An 18,532-nucleotide genomic window follows, 5' to 3' on the forward strand; every position below is an offset into this window, starting at 1 on the left:
ACTATACAAGGTTGTGATTGCAGTGACTTTTCACCTCTGACAACTATAGGTTACAAAATATAACACATCTCATCCCACTGACGCATACTGAAATACGTAGCCAACACGTGTAAAAGTAAAAGAAAAGACGCTTCTACCCAGCCTTAGGGATCTGTTATCACGTTCCCGAGTTGTCAAAACTATCCGAATCCCATTCTTCGTGTACCTCTACAAGAATTGTGAGCAACATGGAAGTGACAAACATCTTATACTCCTAACAGTACTCGAGTTATTCACCTTTTTTTACTCTAAAAGTTTGACATTCCTACTAAAAACTCCGCTACGAATCTTTATATATATATATTGAAATATTCGAATGTTAGACATCAACAGTATAGTTGTGGATTACAAAATAATGATTTGCTCAACAACAACAACAGAAAAAACAAGCTAACCGACGGAGCGAAAAACTTTTTTTTTCACAGACGGACACTACCTTGTTTTTTTTTATATAAACAAAGACATCAAGATATTCTTATTGTGTTTATGTATTCATGTTTTTTTACAATTATATTAAGCAAGTACATAAAAATGTATACAGAGTAATAAAAAAAATTTTTCTTTATGCAAAAACAATTTGAGCATTGTTTGTTTGGATAGGGGGGAGGGGGTGACGAACGAAAAATAACCCAAATGTAGAATGATTTTAGTTACAAAGTGAATAAGATTAAATTACATCTGGTTATATAATAGAATTGAACGAAGAACAATGAATTGTTGCATATTTAATGAGATTATTTCTTTAATTTTTTTTTAAAAAAAACACGATGATAACATAATGTAAATAAATAGAACGAAGGAGGGAGGGAGGGCGAACAACATAGTAGTGGTGATGGTGGTGGTAGTTGGTAGCAACACATAAATACGTCACTATCACTATTACACTTAAGTTACAAGATCTCAATTCCATTTATGATGAATAAAACAATTAGATTTATACACATATATAATTATTTGTGTGTTTATGTGAAAATGTACTACTTTTATCAGTAGTATATTGATTATTCTCATTATTTTATAGTGAATGATAAATGCACTCTATGTTCATTTCTTTTATTCTCTGTCAAAAACAACAAACAATGACAGGGATTTAAAAAAAAAGAGCGATCACCAAGGATGCTATAACCCTGTAATGAACGGAACGAACATAATTGTGAGAATAAAAACACGTAGACAATGATCAAATCTTAGTCATTTTTGGCAGTTGATTGCCTGAATGATGATGATGATGATAATAGAATTAATAGTGTTGTGTTTATAAACAAGTTAATTACCAAAACACAAAGAAAAATGCAACTGCCATTTGTTATTGGTTTCCTGCATTTTTCATTTCATAAAATTAATAACATTAATAGTTAACACTGCTACTTTTACCATTTGTAATTGTTGGTTCCAAGGAATTCTCCGATTGGAGTAATTCCAGTTTTGGACGTTTTATTGTAGTCGTCTGACTATCAATGGTAGGAGATGAATTATTTCCATTGGTATCATTAATAGTAATATGTGTTTCACCATCATGATTACTATCCTCGGAGGTTTCATGAGAGATTGGTCGTTTCCTTGGTGATAGTGTTGTTGTCGTCGATGTGTTTTTGGCGTTGACTGTTGATATGATAGTTGAATCAATTAATGCATTACCTTTATTTTCGTAATATTCAACCCAACCAGGAAGATTGTCAAAACGAACTATAATACAGGTCATATTATCACAGCCTGTACCGTCACCGTCGGTATTCGGCGCCAAACAATGATCGAAAATCTGTGAGTAAAAGAAAAACAAACATCAATTTTACTGGTAGATACTGAAATCACCCAGATGTTCAAACTAATTGTGAAGTGCAGGTATAAACCTGGAACTGATTCTTCGAAACAAAAACAGTATATACATAAAGTATGAATATACTACTAACGAGAAACCTGTTCAACACCATCAGACTTGTAATAGCAACTTATGCAGTCAACTAAACTACATCTCTTTTTGTACAGAGCAAGAGGGATATTAGTTGCTAATCCTCTCAGATACAAAATCTGAAAAAAATACCTATCTTACTTCATGACATATTTTTGTTAGTTGATCAGACGAATCCAATTTGCCGACCTCATCAAGATCATTGCCATTTTTACTGACATCAGCACCGGAATTCGAATGATTGTTTGAAGTGTTTTCACTACTGCTATTGTTTATAGTAGGAGGATGTAAACGGTCTTGAATAAATTCTACAACCTCTTGACTTGTCATTGAATTCCATACTCCATCACATGCAATGACTAAAAATTCATCTGCTGATGGAATTAAATCTATTTCAGTAACATCTGGGGATGGTGTGATCATTTGATCTGTTAATGGAATATTTGGAGTTTGCTGTAAAAGAAATAAGACGGTTATTGTGTTATGGTTAACTGTACATAATTCGAAATAAATGTGTAATTCATTTGCCGAGTACTTATCGGTTATGAGTCGCTCTTTAGCTTCAAGGACTAGTAGCTCTATGGACTTTTTCAAATCGAATTATTTGGAACGGGGTTTTTGCCAGACAGTAGTGGTCACTAACCTTGATAAATATATAAATGTTCTCTGACAATTATTTTGATCTTATTTCCCATCGGTACATTATAAAATCTAATAGATACAAAACATTAGGATTAGCGTATTGAAGAGTCAGGCATCGGCTGCCACCGTTACACCATGCGGGTAAGCATCTCGGAATAGACCACAAACAAACTATGCGGTTGCATGTCGTTATATGATGGTACATAACGGTGGACAGGAAGAGGGGTAATGTGCAACTGTAGCAGTCTCAAACGAATACATATATCAGTATGGCCAAATGACGCCTCGATTGCAGAACAGGCACTGAACACCAAAAGAAATGGTCGAAAACTTCAAGGACAATTCGAAATGAAATAAACTGTGCGATTTAGATTCCATATGCAATCACTGATTGAAAACAGAACATTCGAGATATTAGTTGGTAAACTTGGTCGTCACTTTAAAGCAAAGGGATTAAATTGATTAGTAGAACATACTTTATGGGTCAGTTAATAGTTGAAGCATTTAACTTTTAGTTAGTAAGTCGTGGGTCCGGAGTGCACCCCATCATCGTAAAAACACACACTTAAAGTCAAAGTATGACTTTTCCATGCACAATCTCACCTTATAACTATGATCACCAAGAGCGCGACTGAGATTAAGACCACCATTGACTCGGCCATCACGTGTTACAGTTCCACCAGCTGCAACAATCCGAGCTTTTTCATCTTCATCCTCAGGTTTATGATCATTTGATAAGTCGACCGCAGCACCACCACGACAGAGTACAGCTCGTGAATCGCCAGCATTAGCAACATACAAGCGTATAACACCATTGACTGGTACAAGAACAGCAACACATGCAGTTGTCCCACTATCTATTCCAGGTTCTGATTCTTCAGTGTCTGCTATAGAACGTGGTATAGAAAAACCAGTCAGTTCGTCGTCGTCGTCATCCTCTTCGTCTTCTTCATCATCGTCATCCTCCTCCTCATCTTCCTCTTCATCATCATCGTCATCATCGCTATCTTCGAATTCAATTGACGGATCAAAATCTGCACTTTCATCGTCGCTTTCATCATCAACATCATTCTTTGTATTGGTCACTGTAGAATTGTTTACACTTGTATCTGTAGGCATTTCTAATGATCCACTTGATAACTCTTTCTTTGTATTTTCATCATTGTTAGAAAATGTAGTACTGTCTGTTTTACAACTAGATTCAGAAGCTAAGAAAAGAGCAAGATTTATTAATATACAAAATTGTCATAATAATATTCTGAACTCAAATACATTCATTTGAGACCACAAACTGTTCGAAGTAAAACAATCAGTGAAAACCTGAAAAACACAAAACAATTATTTTGTCCTATTATGGGGCTTCCCAACAGTACAATACGGAGATCATGTGACTGTGGATCGAATACAGAACCTTCCGTTCCGTTCATGAGCACCTAACTGAGACACCGTTCAATAATTTACAAGTCTAAATATAATCAACATGAGATATTGCGTGACTTTTCTGTTGATTTTTTGGTAGATACTTTCCTCATACCCAACACAGCTGAACTCCACTGATCAAAATGAATATTTGTGTACTAAATCAATAAATAATAAAGTTCTATACATACTGAATTAGAACTAATTAAACTTATTTTTACACACATTCATACTTTAATTAACAAATTTTAGGTTATCCTTTAAGCAAGTTTTACATGTTTCAATAAATATATACAGCAAGATTTGTTAACTGATTTTCCCACGTTAACAAGGTATACGGTCAGATAACCAATCAATATTATCATACTACTTTGAGTTATAAATTAAATCGTACAAGAGTAGTTTATCTCCCTCGTGTGGTGTTATTCAACTCCGGGTATCGTATCTAGCAGATGAACGTGAGTAACTGCACCTTGAAACAATAGATATTAAATATGAATTCCTGTCGTTGTCTCACTGCCGGTGAATTATTAGTTAAAGAAAGGTCATAGTATCACTGGTCAAATACAGGAAGATCAACCAACACTAAGACAATACAATACAACTAGTCCCGGAATAACGGACGAATCTCATGGATTCCAATGCGAAAGAAAAGCTTCTTTTCTGTATGTAAAGCATAAACAATTTTTTCGTTATTTCTCTATCATATCTATTAAATTAGTTTCGCCTTTTGTCCTATTTTTAATAACAAAACTCAACTGTTTATGACAACTTACTGATACATTATCTTTAGTGTAAAAAGAAGCCGATAACATAGTTCTATTCAGTGAAGATGCTGACAAAATACAGTCTTCTGACCACCGTAAGCAACAATGCAAGCAGGTTCGGGATGCCACTCTCCTCCTCGAAATGCAAATGTTGCTTCAGAATTTGGTTGCATCGACAACTGGAATGATGGCAGGGAGTGAAGTAGTTGAGTGTGTCGATCGCCCCACTTATTTTGGGATTCTCATTAGCCCATGTGGTCTGATGTATGACGAAATCTCAGCACGGATAAAGAAAGCTCGACTAGCTTTTGCCAAATCGCGAGATATCCGTCTACCAATTGAAAGGGGTCACTGCGCAGTAGTTCGTTCTGTTCTACTTTATGGCAGTGAAACATGGCAGGTAAGAGTAGAGGATATCCGTAGGTTACTAGTATTCGATCACAGATATCTTTAAAGCATTGCTCGTATATCCTGGGACCACCGAGTAAGTAATGCAGTTGTTAGGAAATGAGTACTAGGTAAGGATGGCAAATCAATTGATGGAGTAGTGAAACCTCATCATTTGAAATGGCTGGGATATGTGGTAAGTATGCTGAAACATCGACTGCCTCGACGTGCAATAATTTATGGTGTAGGAGTAGATTGGAAAGAAGCTGGGGGAGGACAGAACAAAACATGGCACAAATCCACGAAGTAACTGACAAGTGCACTGAGCCATGTTCGTACATGTAGACTACCTGGTTGGGATCCGCGAGATGATAGCAACCGATGGTTAGAGACCTTGAATGACATGGCTCAAAATCGTTTGCAATCGCGCTGGTGCATCCACACTTTGTGTTCTCCCAAATTCTAATCTTCCGAATTCTTCATGTCCTTTTTCTCTTTCCATATTTATCTCACTAGATTATACTCCTTGAATAACATCTTCAAACCCTAAACTTTCAGGTTACTGTTTATACTCTTACTACCTCTACCACTACGGGATTTGAATGGACAACTGCATCTCTGTGCTAATGTGGTATGGCAACTAGAACTGATGTACGAACGTACGGAGTTCTACGTTGTTACTGACTGACTGAGTGTAAAAAGGAAACGATATAAAAAGACCACTCGATGACAACAATAAAATGTTAATGAAAAAACATCCGAAATTTTCTATACTTTAATAAGCAAAGTAAATAAACCAGATAAATGAATGAATACATTAATTTAGTTTTTTTAACAGGTTATCAGTTGATCTGCTTCGGTCTGGGCACCCGGGCAGTATCACAGCACACACACAAAACTCAAGTGACTTATGTGACGCATATGTATTCAGAGCCAATTTGTACCAATATTTATGTGTTCAAATAAATAAATAAATATCAGTCGATCATATCTTATTCATCATTTTAAAAACCTGACTATATATCCGGTTGACGTTTTCAATCAGACATTCATATGTATACCAATCCAAGTTGTCAGAGAGTATGTTCAAGTAATAACGGGAATGTAGACTATTGTTTCGACAATTATGATTATAAATTACTGATGCAAAAAGAGTACAGGTTGAAAACAAAAAGAAAGGGGATAAATTTTGACGTTAACGAGTGTTATATCCTAGCGAAGATTAAATTAAGGGTAACTTCTGAGACCTATTAATGGACTAATATTATATATATATATATATATATATATTCCTATTGTATAACTATTCAGTAACTAGCTCATATATATTCATACTCCTCTTATTATAAGCTTCATTTCGACCTATAGATTATTACTGTATGATTTACTATTCTCTAGTTATGCCCAGTTTATTAATTACAGTCTCCCACAATCACAACCACTTTTTGGCTTGATCTTGTAAAATTACTCCCTATTTTATGGTATGATGTAGTCTCTTTGGCTTGTATATAAACCAGGTATGTTTGAAACAGATGATTCGCATAGCGGAAGCTGTTATTGGTATTCTGAACTCGAGCGGGCTAGTCGAACAAAGGACTAATAAGGACGCTAGGCTGCTCAGATCGGTCGAATGTCATTGGTTTAGCACAGTACAAGAGTGAATAAGCCGTATTTCCATTGGAAAATAAATTCCGTGATAACTAGCCGGATTTAAAGCCGAAATAACGAGTATTGAACATTTCGAAGAAAACGATGGAGTCTACACTCCATCGTAGAGAGAGTAACAAACAGAAATGAATACAGCTTATAACAGCACAAATAATTCACTTTCAGCTATTCACTGAACGTCTGCAACTAGCATATATATATATACTGAATGTAAAACATTAATTAGTAACTAGAAGATAATGAAACTTACATAAGTCTCCTTGTTCAACAGTTCTGACATCGGGAAGAGTATAAAGTAAAAATTACGAAAAAACGATTAGTTGCTTATTTTTATTTAAGTAGTCAAACTGATATGTTATATTACGAAATATGTACAATACAGAAAATATAATTTATTAAAGAAAACAATGTGAACGATGAATCCGATAGAAATTTATTAAAACGAAACGGCCATCCAATGCTTCCAAGTCTTAAACAGTGGTCTAACATTGATCGGCTGATGATTTTAATGAAATCCAACAATCTACACAATCCCGAATCGAAATATAACTTTAAATGCACTTTAGTACGTCACCTTAAGTCACTTTAATCAAAACCTTAACCAACGATTGTATAAATACTATTTGTGAGCAAACCTAACCATAAATCGTTTCCAGGTTGGAAGAAACTTTATTTAAGTGAGCGGAAGCTTTCCCTAGAATCCTTGGATACTGAAAAATATAACAGAATAAATAAAACACTGAACTAATTGACTATGAAATATGGGAAATGTCAATTTTAAAGTAATAAATAGTTAAATATGATTTGAAATCCATCCAACAACATACTCGATAAATAGTGCTTATACTACTGTATAGGTATACGTGGAGAAAACCAACACATTAACCTACAGTCAAGATTTTACAAACACAATCATACTGCAATAATTGACTGTTTCTAGAATAGAATCGCAAAAAGAACCTGCATAACTGTAAACTAATAGGATAAAAAATTGATGTGAAAAAGAAAACTAGACATACTCAACAGGATTGTCAGCAGTAGTATTGGATACTTTAGTGCAAGAAGAATCTGTTGTTTTGTCCAACTCTGAATCACTGTCTTCTGATACACTTTTCGACGATTTACTTGAATTACGACTACATTCACCAACTTTTTGTTGACGTCGGGTATCCAGGATAGTCTATGGTATTTTTTTAAAGGAAAAGTATTAATGCAGAGAATATTCTTGAGCAATAAATTTGGTTTAATTTGCAAACTAATTACCAAGTGAAAAGCCTTTAACAGACGTTCGAATGAGCATATATATATATACCCCCCAATACCGTAGTACGGCTGAGGGTGGGGAGAGTCAGCTCTCCATCTCCAAATACTCTCACATGGCCACGCGTATATAGCCACCGCCAGGGAAGTCTTACTCATTGCCTTCTCGTGGCACCGGTGTTGTTTACGAAATTGAGAGGAGGAAGAGCGAATGTCCGGCGCTTTAACCGAGTTGGTGGACACGGAGAGTCCACCTAATGGAGTTGGAAAACCTTGATTACAAACCAATGGTGCACAAAGGCTCCAGGATTATGAAGGAACAAATGACATATGAACCAATCGTTGGTCACTGGCTACCATGGGACTGCATTTCCTGACGTTGCTCCACTGCCTTGTGGGTCAGACATTTATGTCGAAGGCTCCGAGTATGGCCTCCTAAGAAAACCACCTGCTTCGGTTTGGGCACCCGGGCAGTCTCCCAGTCCTCACACAAATCGAATGATCTATGAAGCACATATCTATTTGTTGCCTCCTTGTACTGATGTATGTGTTTAAATATATATATATATATATATATATATATATATATATATATATATATATATATATATATATATATATATATATATATATAATGTACGTAAAGATTGTCCACTTCAGCAGTTAAATCTTACCTTAATGCTCGAAGGTAAAGCATCCTCTCCTCCATACTGTTCTAAAACATCCTCTAAAGGTTGGTTTGCTTCAGCACGCAAGGCCAAAAGTTCTGAATAATTTTCATCTTCCTCTCCATCATTATCATCATCACCATCAATATCAGCAGCCTATATTTTCAATTATGAGATAAATTCATGAGCTTACATAATGGACTTGAGCAGGTGACTCCTTTTCTGATGAACTATCGGCTTTGTCTGTCTCTGACATTTTACTTAAAACAGTTCTAGTTTCAGGAGTTACTAATGTAGCGTCGAAATCAAGGAATAACTGCTTTAAGGTTTCCTTCATATCCAATTTATTATAAGAAGGAAGTTTCATTAGGAAATCAGGCATGTATTCTGCACAATATCGTGCCACTTCTGATCCACCGTGGCCATCATAAACCGCAAAGAAGGAAATACCTCGTGATGCATCGAAATTAGGTATGCAGTTGTGAGCATCCTAGAAGCATAAATCAATAAACAATTCGGAAGTACATGAATAGTACAATTAAATAAAAAGTGTAACACATATATCCTGAAACGACGAAAATAGCTCTGAAATTCAAAAGTCACAACAGTAACATAATGGAATGACACTCCAAAATGTAAATGAGCAGATGTAATTTTTATCGAGTGAACACAGTAGCTAACTCAAAATAAGTCACAAAATTTTTATCACTCATTCATGGCACTCAGTCAGTTACAACGTAAAACCTGTACGTATGTACATTGGTTCAAGTTGCCATACTTCATTAATGCAGAGATGAAGTTGTTAGGCCAAAACTCAGAATAGTAAAAGTAGTAACAGTATCAATGGCAATGAGAAAGATTAGGCATTTAAAATACAACTCGAAGAGAAAACATAAGTGTACTAAAATAAAAAAGGTTATGAAGAATTTGGGGGAAGATAAAGAATAAATGCACCTACACCATTGCAAATGATTTCGAGTCGTGTCATTCAAAGTCTTTAACCATTAGTTATGATAATCACAGGGACCACAACCAGGTAGTCTACACCTAAACACATGGTTAAGTCTAACTGTGAATGACTTCATGAACTGATGCCATGTTTTGGTTTGGCCGTCCCTAGTTTATTTCCATTCGATGCCTACAACTAACATCGTCCGTCGGGGTAAGCGGTGGTTGGGCATACGCAACACATGTCCTAACTACCTCAGTTGATGAAGACTCACCAGCTTACCAATCGATTTGCCATTCTCACTTAGTACTCTACTGCTAAACCAAGAATTCTGAATTCGTGTCGAGATTTTGTCAAACACTCAACCATCAGGATTGATGAGACTGTTGAAATAAGTGAAGCAGTTGATGCGTCCAACTACTTCACTCCCTATCATCAATTTAAACGCCGACGTGACCCAGTACTAAAGCACCATTCTGCATTTTATTTATTTATTTATTTGAACACATATATATTGGTACAAGAGTGCGCCAAACATATATGCGCCACACAATTTCAGTTCATTAATTGCGTGTGGGCTGCGTTAATGCCCGGGTGCCCAGACCGAAGCAGGTGGTTATCTTAGGGGGCCACACCCCGAGCCTTTGACCTAAAAGTCTAACCCACAAGGCAGTGGAGCATCGTAAGGAGATGCAGTCCCATGGTAGCCGGTGACCAACAATTGGTTCATACGCCATTTGTTCCCGCAGGATACTGGTGCCCATGTGCACCATTGGTTTGGAATCCGGTTAAAGCGCCGGACATTCGCTTTTCGTCCTCTCATTTTCGTAAACAACACCCCCGCCACGAGAAGGCTGTGAGTAGGACTTCCCTGGCAGAGGCTGTATACGCGCGGCCGTGTGAGAGTATTTCGAGAGGGAGGGCGAACCCACCCCGCTCTCGGCCATACCAGGGCGTTTGGGGGCATTTGGAAGAAGACAATCACAACCCAAACATATTTTCATTGTTCCTTAAGGTGGTCAAAAGACTGCATTTTGTCACCGCCTTCACCAAAAAGAACTACATGATCCATGTAATCTAAATCAACAAGTGAATCTTCTAATGAAAGGTCAGACGAATAAAGCGTTATCACTAAAAGCATGTATATGACAACGTTAAATAAGAATAGAGAGGGACAGCCCCGATGAACACCACTTACAGTGACTGATTCCGACGACTGTTCCCCAGAAGATCTGATTCGACCAGTAATGTTTAAGTAGAGTACAGCCTGTACAAGGATAATGTATCTCATTAGTACGCCTTTGAGTGACAAACATTGCCACAGAATCTCACGATCAACAGTCGAATGCTGCCTTAATGTCGATCAAAGCAACTCATGTCGTCGATGTTCTAGAACCTGCCGAAGGCTGAATATTTGTTCTATACATTCACGTCTAGATCTGAAACTAGCCTGGTTCTCCCAGCATCAGAGTTAGTTTATCAAACTACTGCTCTCCATTGCCTCATATCGCATATATTCTTTACACTCCCATTGAGTTGAAGAACTTATTTCAATTTCCCATTCAGATTGCTTAGAGATGGTGAGTAACTGTAGTGTGGCTGAATGCCAGTTGAACTGTTCCCTAGTGTTCTGCCAATCCATACAATCTTTTACATTTAGAGTGATTAATATTTCCGTTTTTCTCAGTCTCACTAACAGTCAGATTCTTAATACCCGTTCCATTGATAAGTCTGAACAGTTGTCTACTGTTACCTATCGCCGTTATCTTTTCCATCTCTACTGCTTTCGCTACATATCTGTGCTCATGATCATCACGTAGGCATTTTACCAACCTATATTTAGGTTGACTTCGCCCTTCATCGTGTTCTGAGCCGGAGGGGATGAGTTTTCGAGATTCATGGCACCATACTTTTACTGACCAGTGACAATGAAAAAAAAGTTTAAAACCCCAAAACCAACAATAGAAAATTAGATGGGCATGAACGATAGCTCCTCTTCATTTATTTATTTAAACACATAAACATTGATACAAGGAGTAACCAAACAGATATACGCCACATAAATCGTTCGATTTGTGTGAAGGCTAGGATACTTCCCGGGCACCCAGACCGCAGCAGGTAGTTTCCTTAGGAGGTCACACCCGGAGCCTTTGAACTAAAGGTCTAATCCATAAAGCAGTGAAGTAACGTAAAGATATGAATTCTCATGTTAGCCAGTGGCCAATATGTTCATGAGCCATTTGTCCTTCAGAATCCTGGAGCCATTGGTTTGGAGTCATGATTTTCCAACTCTTCCATATCCATCAACCCGGTTAAAGTGCCAGACATTAACTTTTCGTCCCCTCAATTTCGTAAACGACACCTCCGCCGAGAGGAGGCAGTGAGTAGGACCTCCATGTCAGTGGTTGTATACACGTGGCCATGTGAGAGCATTTTGAGAGGAAGAGCTGACTCTGCCCACTCTCGGCCGTACCAGGGCATTTGGGGTTTGTAAAATTTCTTTATCTCACTTGACAGATATCGATAAATGCAGTACCTATCCTAGCAGCTTAGTCTAGGAGTTACTTGAAAAACGGAACCAAGTCTGATGAACATCAAATTTATTGATTTCAGTCAGTCAGTCAGCTACAACGTAGGACCAGGCACATTTGTGCATCGGTCCAGGTTGCCATACCGCATCAACACAACAAGATGAACACCGGATTCATAGCAGTGGTTATGTCAAAGGTAGTAATATATAAGAGAAAGATTGCATATAGAGATATGGTACAAGAAGAAAAAATTGGTTCGTAGAAAGAAAGGTATGAAGCGATTTTAATCTCTTAGTTTAAGGGAAGACAGGGAGTGTATACACCGACGCCATTGTGATCTTATTTATTTATTTATTTGAACACATAAATATTGGTACAAGAGGGCACCAAATATATATGCGCCACACAAAACAATGAGAATTCGAAGAGAAATAGAAAAAAAAGAGAGAACAGTAACGAAGAGATTGGTGTAAGGTGGTGTGGTAGTAATGAGGGAACGCAAAGGTACAATCGGAAGAAATCTTTCAGGTAAGGGAGACACAACCACTTTTTATGAAGAAAGTAAAAGAAGATTACAGCAGGATCGCCACTGGCTTCTATTCTGAGCCATATCTGATAACGTCTCTAGCCACTGTGTTGCACCATCTCTCAGACCCCAACCAAGGAGTCGTGAAGGACCAACAGAAGCCAGTCCTTTGCAGCTTTCTTTCATGCCACGACACCATGTCATGCACTGACCACCTCTCCGCTTCTTCCAACCAGTCCCAGAGTCGGCAAATAATGCACGACGTGGAATTCTCTGGGACGACATTCGGAGAACATCTCCAAGCCACCGAAGCCGGTGTTTCAAGATGGTGACATCGGTTGCATTATCATCTCTGCGCCCAAACACACGATGCCGAACCTCTGTATTACTAACATGGTGTTGCCACTGAATGTCAGCAATCCTTCGGAGACAACGATGATCGAACACAGAGAGTCGTCTAACATCCTCAACTCGGAGACCAGGTTTCACAAGCATAGAGCAAAACTGCTCTCACCGACGCGTTGTAGATCCGACCTTTTACAGCCAGACTAACATCACGAAGGCGCCAAAGGTGACCCAGATTGGCATAAGCCGCTCTGGCTTTCACTATTCGTGAATTGATCTCATCACTCACACCCCCACCAGCACTTATGAAGCTACCCAGATACACGAACTTCTCGACTACGTCTATCTGCTCACCATCCAGGGTGAGTACAGGATTGGAATCCTGCCATTGTGATCGATTCTGAGCCATGTCACCAAGAGTCTCCAACCATTGGTTACCATAGTCACGCGGACCCCAACCAAGTAGTCTGCATCTACCAACATGGCTCAGACTAGAAGTTAGTGACTTCAAGCACTGATGCCATGTTTTGGTTTGGCCGCCCCTAAAAAATTTATTGATTTAGTAAATGCTTTGGCAGTTTATCAAAATATGCAACAACATTTTTAAGCAATTGCTGGGATCAAAATTGGATGTGGTTATTCAAAAAATATGAACAGTAAGATTGGTATACGCAGACTACTACACATGAAACACTACAGTTTTCCGAGTAGTATTATGAGACTCGAAACTAGGTACATTAATCACTGAGTGGTTAACAAGTCGCATTCCATTAATGGTAATTGTAAAGTCGCCTAACACATAAATCAAACTTGGATGAGATAAGCGTAATGTGAGTCACTCATAACCAATATAGGACTTGGCACACATGAGTTGGCCTGCTACAATGCCACTAAATGATGAAGCCCCCAAATGCCCTGGTACGGTTGAGGGTGGGCAGAGTCAGCTCTTCCTCTCAAAATGCTCTCACATGGCCACGTGTATACAACCACTGACATGGAGGTCCTACTCACTGCCTCCTCTCGGCGGAGGTGTCGTTTACGAAATTGAGGGGACGAAAAGTTAATGTCCGGTGCTTTAAACGGGTTGGTGGAAACATCGAGTCCACGTAGTGGAGTTGGAAAACCACAATTCCAAACCAATGATGCATATGAATTTCAGGGTCCTGAAGGAACAAAAGGCGTATGAACCAATTGTTGATCATTGGCTACTATGGGACTGGATCTCCTAAAGTTGCTCCACTGCCTTATGGAATAGACCTTTAGTTCAAAGGCTCGGAGTGTGGCCCTCTAAGTAAACAACCTGCCTTGCTCTAAGCACTTTTATGAATCAGGTGTCCATCTTGTTGTGTTTATGAGGTATGGCAACTTGGACCGATGCATAAATGTGCCTGGTCCTACGTTGTAGCTGACTGACTGCTCTGAGCACCCGGGCAGTATCAAATGACTTGTGTGGCGCATATGTATTCGGTGCTGCTTCGTACCAAGATTTATGTTCAAATAATAATATTATTACATGATGAAATAAAATTGTAATAGAAATAAGGTGAGGAAGAATAAATGATTAATATACAGTTCAGGGAGATGTAGTGGGAACATATATATGAAGGAATATTGGAACTTAAGATCTAGAAAATAAAGAATGTATGTGTCATCATGACTGAGTTTGAGCAGTCATACAACAGTAGACTAACAGCGCAGAGTCCAACCAAGTGATCTATACTTATTAATACACATAAAACTAAAAATCTATGACTTCATAGACTGAAGCTACATCTCGGCCTGTTCATCTCTAGTTTTATTTACCCTGAAGTCAAGATTAAATGTCGAGGTAGGCGATTTGGGCATACATAACAACACATGTGTCAGTTAACTTGGTCGATGAAGAATCACAAACTTATTCCCCGATTTCCCCAGTATAATTCCAGTATTCCTAATACATGGACTTATTATGAGTAAAACTCAGAATAAGAAACAAATTTAGTCCATGACGAGTATAAAATGGGAAATTAAGAATTACATATAAGTTAATATTCATATGGTCATGAGTAAATAAAACTACGCCACTGTGAATGATTTTGAATAACACCGGTCGAGATATTCAGTCACTAAAGATAATTCCCAGGATTTAACGAACAGGTTTACACTTAATAGGATGACTTAGAGCACCAGTCAAAAGCATTTTCAGATGCCATGTCTTGTTCGGTGAGACTAGGACTTATGGTAGAATAAAACGAGATTTAAGACGTCAAGTTTTGAATTTCGGAGCAAGAGCGAATCATCATAGTTAAAAAGCATTTAGTCGTCAAAGATGACCTTATTCTGTGACGAAAATGCTAATCACTAACCCCAAATTGTCCGAGTCCTAATTCTATTTCCCCACATTGACATATAGCTTTCAACTAGGAGTAATTGGTTGAATTTTATTGAGGTCATTGTAACATCGCTCAAACGTCACTAATAAATGATAGTCTCACTACTAAAATTTACAACCGACAGATATTCTGTGGTGAGACCAGACGGTCAAGATATCATTCAAAATAGGTTTCCCGAGGGAGTTCTGCAAATGAATGGACAAACAAGGATCATTCAAATGAGACCTAGAACAAAAACACACTAACCCCGTATCTTCCACCTAAAACCACAATAAAAATAACATTGACATAAGCTGAACTACCAGTAAGCTGAAAGCTAATCAATTTCAATTCAACTGAATCTGGACGGAATAGCTCTCGCTTAATTGGCTTTTGTATCTAGTAATAGTGGATCACCGAGGCCTTCAGGTATGATTCTTGGTATATTTAACAATAAAAGGAAAAATATTGGTAAAGTATACTGATATCATTGAGTCCTTAAGTATGTCTTTTTTTCGACTGTTGGAAATTCTTTTCGACTACCTCAACCAGCAATGAATTCTAGATTTTGACCACTTATGAAGAGCAGAATGTGTGCCTACAGATCATTCTGCTATGCTGTCTCTAACTTCTGAGTGTTAATCATATGGTTGGTGTTAGGACTGTGTTTATCTAGGTATTTGAGGCAATGTCTTGGAGTCTCTAGGATGCGATAAGCCAGTAGAAGGTCACCTATTAGGCACCTATACTTTTGAAAGGTAAAATACATATTGAGACGCTAGGTGATAAAGGTGATCATAACACAAAGTTCAAAACACATCTGGAAGTAAGACGTGTACACGTCTCAGAATATAACGTTATAACCTGAGCAAAATACAACACTAATAAAAATGTGGGAGGCCTTAGGCAATACACAATCGTTGGAAAAATCCAAACTTAGGGGTTAACATTCACAAAACATGAAATGTCTAAGTTGAGGTTTATAGTGATCCACGTGTACTTCATACCTCCTGATGCATTCTCCAACCCTGCATAGAACAGGAGCTATAAGATATCCATTGATTCGCCCCATCTTCAGAGATTTTCTCTGTTTTCGGTTTAGACATATAGGCTCCCATGCTTGTCTATGCAATAGACAACCTCCCTGAAATTGGCGCGTTAAGTTTGAGGGAACTTCGGAAGAGAAAAACACTCTCAAAAATCCATCTTGTTTAATGCGCGATGGACTTTGGAAATTCTTGAGTCAACAATAGATAATAATAACTCGAAAGTGTTTAAATGTTCTTAAGTGCATTAATTTCATTCTCCTTGTGAATTAACTTTGATTTCGTGTACTTATTGAATTACAAGCATACCTGGTCGAGTTTAGCTTGAACTATTTCCGTTAAAGTTTGAAATTTTCTTCAAATTTGTTTTATGTTATCCTTTTTTGTTGATTATCATACCAGTGATTACCTTGTGCATTTTGTTGATGCTTTTCCATTATATCCTGAACAACGCGCGCTCTATTTAAAAGGACAGTGGTATTCTTTCTCGTTGAGTTAATTAACTGTTTTGATCGTAAATTACGCATCAAAACTACTGTTTATACTTTAATTGCATCTACCCCAGTTAAAGTGATATTTTATTGAGTTTTTCGATTTTGCTTCTGTGTATTTATTGCATCGAAGCATACTTGGTCGACTTTTACTTGGTTTATTTAGTTAAGGTTTGAAAATCCTTTTACATATCCTGTTTTTGTCACCGTTCTAGTTGATTTTCAAGATGGCTCGGTCTACTCATAAATGTGGACAACCATACTGCTTATTTCCCGTGGATGAAGGGATGCAATGTGATGAGTGTAATAAGTGGTTCCATAAGATGTGCACCCGATTAAGCCCCACTGCATATAAAAGGTGCTCAAAGCCCAACTCTCATTGGCTTTGTAGTTTTTGTTGCTCGAGCAAAACATTGCTTATCCAGGAAGCAATTAGTCTCCTGGTGTTGGCTAATAAGAAGGTGGATGAGGGCTGTACTGATAACATTGGTACGGATGGCGAAGATTGCGTTAGTGTCGTAAGTGCTATCACGGCGCAAGCTAGACATCTACCTGTGCAACCCGCAGTTAAACGTTCTCCCCGAAACGATCAGTGAGTGACACGTCATTAGACGTTGGTGGCCACATTGCTACAGCAGCAACCGGTGACCCAGATAAAACAATTACTGTCCCGAGTTGTTCTAATGTAGACGTTTCGTCTGATGGAAAATGGATGACGCGAAAACGCAGAAGAGTAGGAAAGATAGCTAAAACTAAGGACTGTTTACTTGGTAAGTCCTTGGTGGACTCTCAGACCAATCCGCCAAAGTCTCATAGTAAAGCTTCGTCTGACATTGTTGTTAGTCATTCGCTTGACTCCCAGGACTCTGTTAAAATAAAAACTAATCGTAAGCTACCAGTAGTTAAAATACAGGATCTAACGTCACGGTCGAAAGCTGTGAACACAGTTTCAAAAGAAGCTAAACCCATCCCTAGTTTAATTATTTGGAATCTAGAGGAGTCGAAAGACAACGACCCTGCTAAAAGACACGCACATGACCTGCAGTTAGTGGAGTCTGTGGTGAGGAATGTACTACCTGAAGAGGTTTCAGGGGTACATATTACAAAAGTAATACGACTTGGTAAATGGGTTGGAGGCGAGACCCAACCAAGAAGGATCCTGAAGCTGGTTCTCGGGAGTTTCGAAGAAAGAGACATATTATTGAAAAGCGCACTAAAAACTCGTGCCTCAAATATCCGTATTCGACCAGATTGGCCGCTTGAGGATCGAATCAAGTGGAAGAATGCTCTTACGGAGTTGAGGACTCGCAAATTAAATGGCGAAAATAACCTTACCATTAAGGGTTTTCGGGTAGTCAGGTCTTGGAAGCCAATGCTTCCGAGGCCTGTATGGGTAGAACGATTGATCTCCAAAACACCTTAAGTGTGTGCTACACGAACGCTCGTAGTCTTAGAAATAAAACGTCCGAGCTAAGTCTGATGGTGCAAGAATTATGTCCCGATATAATCGTTGTTACAGAAACTTGGTTCACCG

At 38.2% G+C, this 18,532-nt stretch overlaps 1 protein-coding gene across 1 annotated transcript; it reads right to left on the reverse strand.

Moving 5' to 3' along the window:
- Nucleotides 1-505: 505 nt before the first annotated feature.
- On the reverse strand, nt 506-16,665 carry PPM1G (Protein phosphatase 1G). Its single transcript, XM_051217305.1, has 8 exons — nt 16,469-16,665; nt 8,953-9,249; nt 8,766-8,915; nt 7,851-8,011; nt 7,082-7,104; nt 3,194-3,798; nt 2,090-2,401; nt 506-1,798 (listed from the first exon to the last, which is right to left on the reverse strand). Exons 1-8 carry the CDS (start codon nt 16,577-16,579, stop codon nt 1,388-1,390), a joined length of 2,070 nt encoding a protein of 689 aa, XP_051064692.1. The 5' UTR covers nt 16,580-16,665; the 3' UTR covers nt 506-1,387.
- Between the last annotated feature and the right edge of the window lie 1,867 nt (nt 16,666-18,532).

The sequence above is a fragment of the Schistosoma haematobium genome, chromosome 5 (genome assembly GCF_000699445.3).
Source record: "Schistosoma haematobium chromosome 5, whole genome shotgun sequence".
In the NCBI taxonomy this organism is placed as follows: domain Eukaryota; kingdom Metazoa; phylum Platyhelminthes; class Trematoda; order Strigeidida; family Schistosomatidae; genus Schistosoma; species Schistosoma haematobium.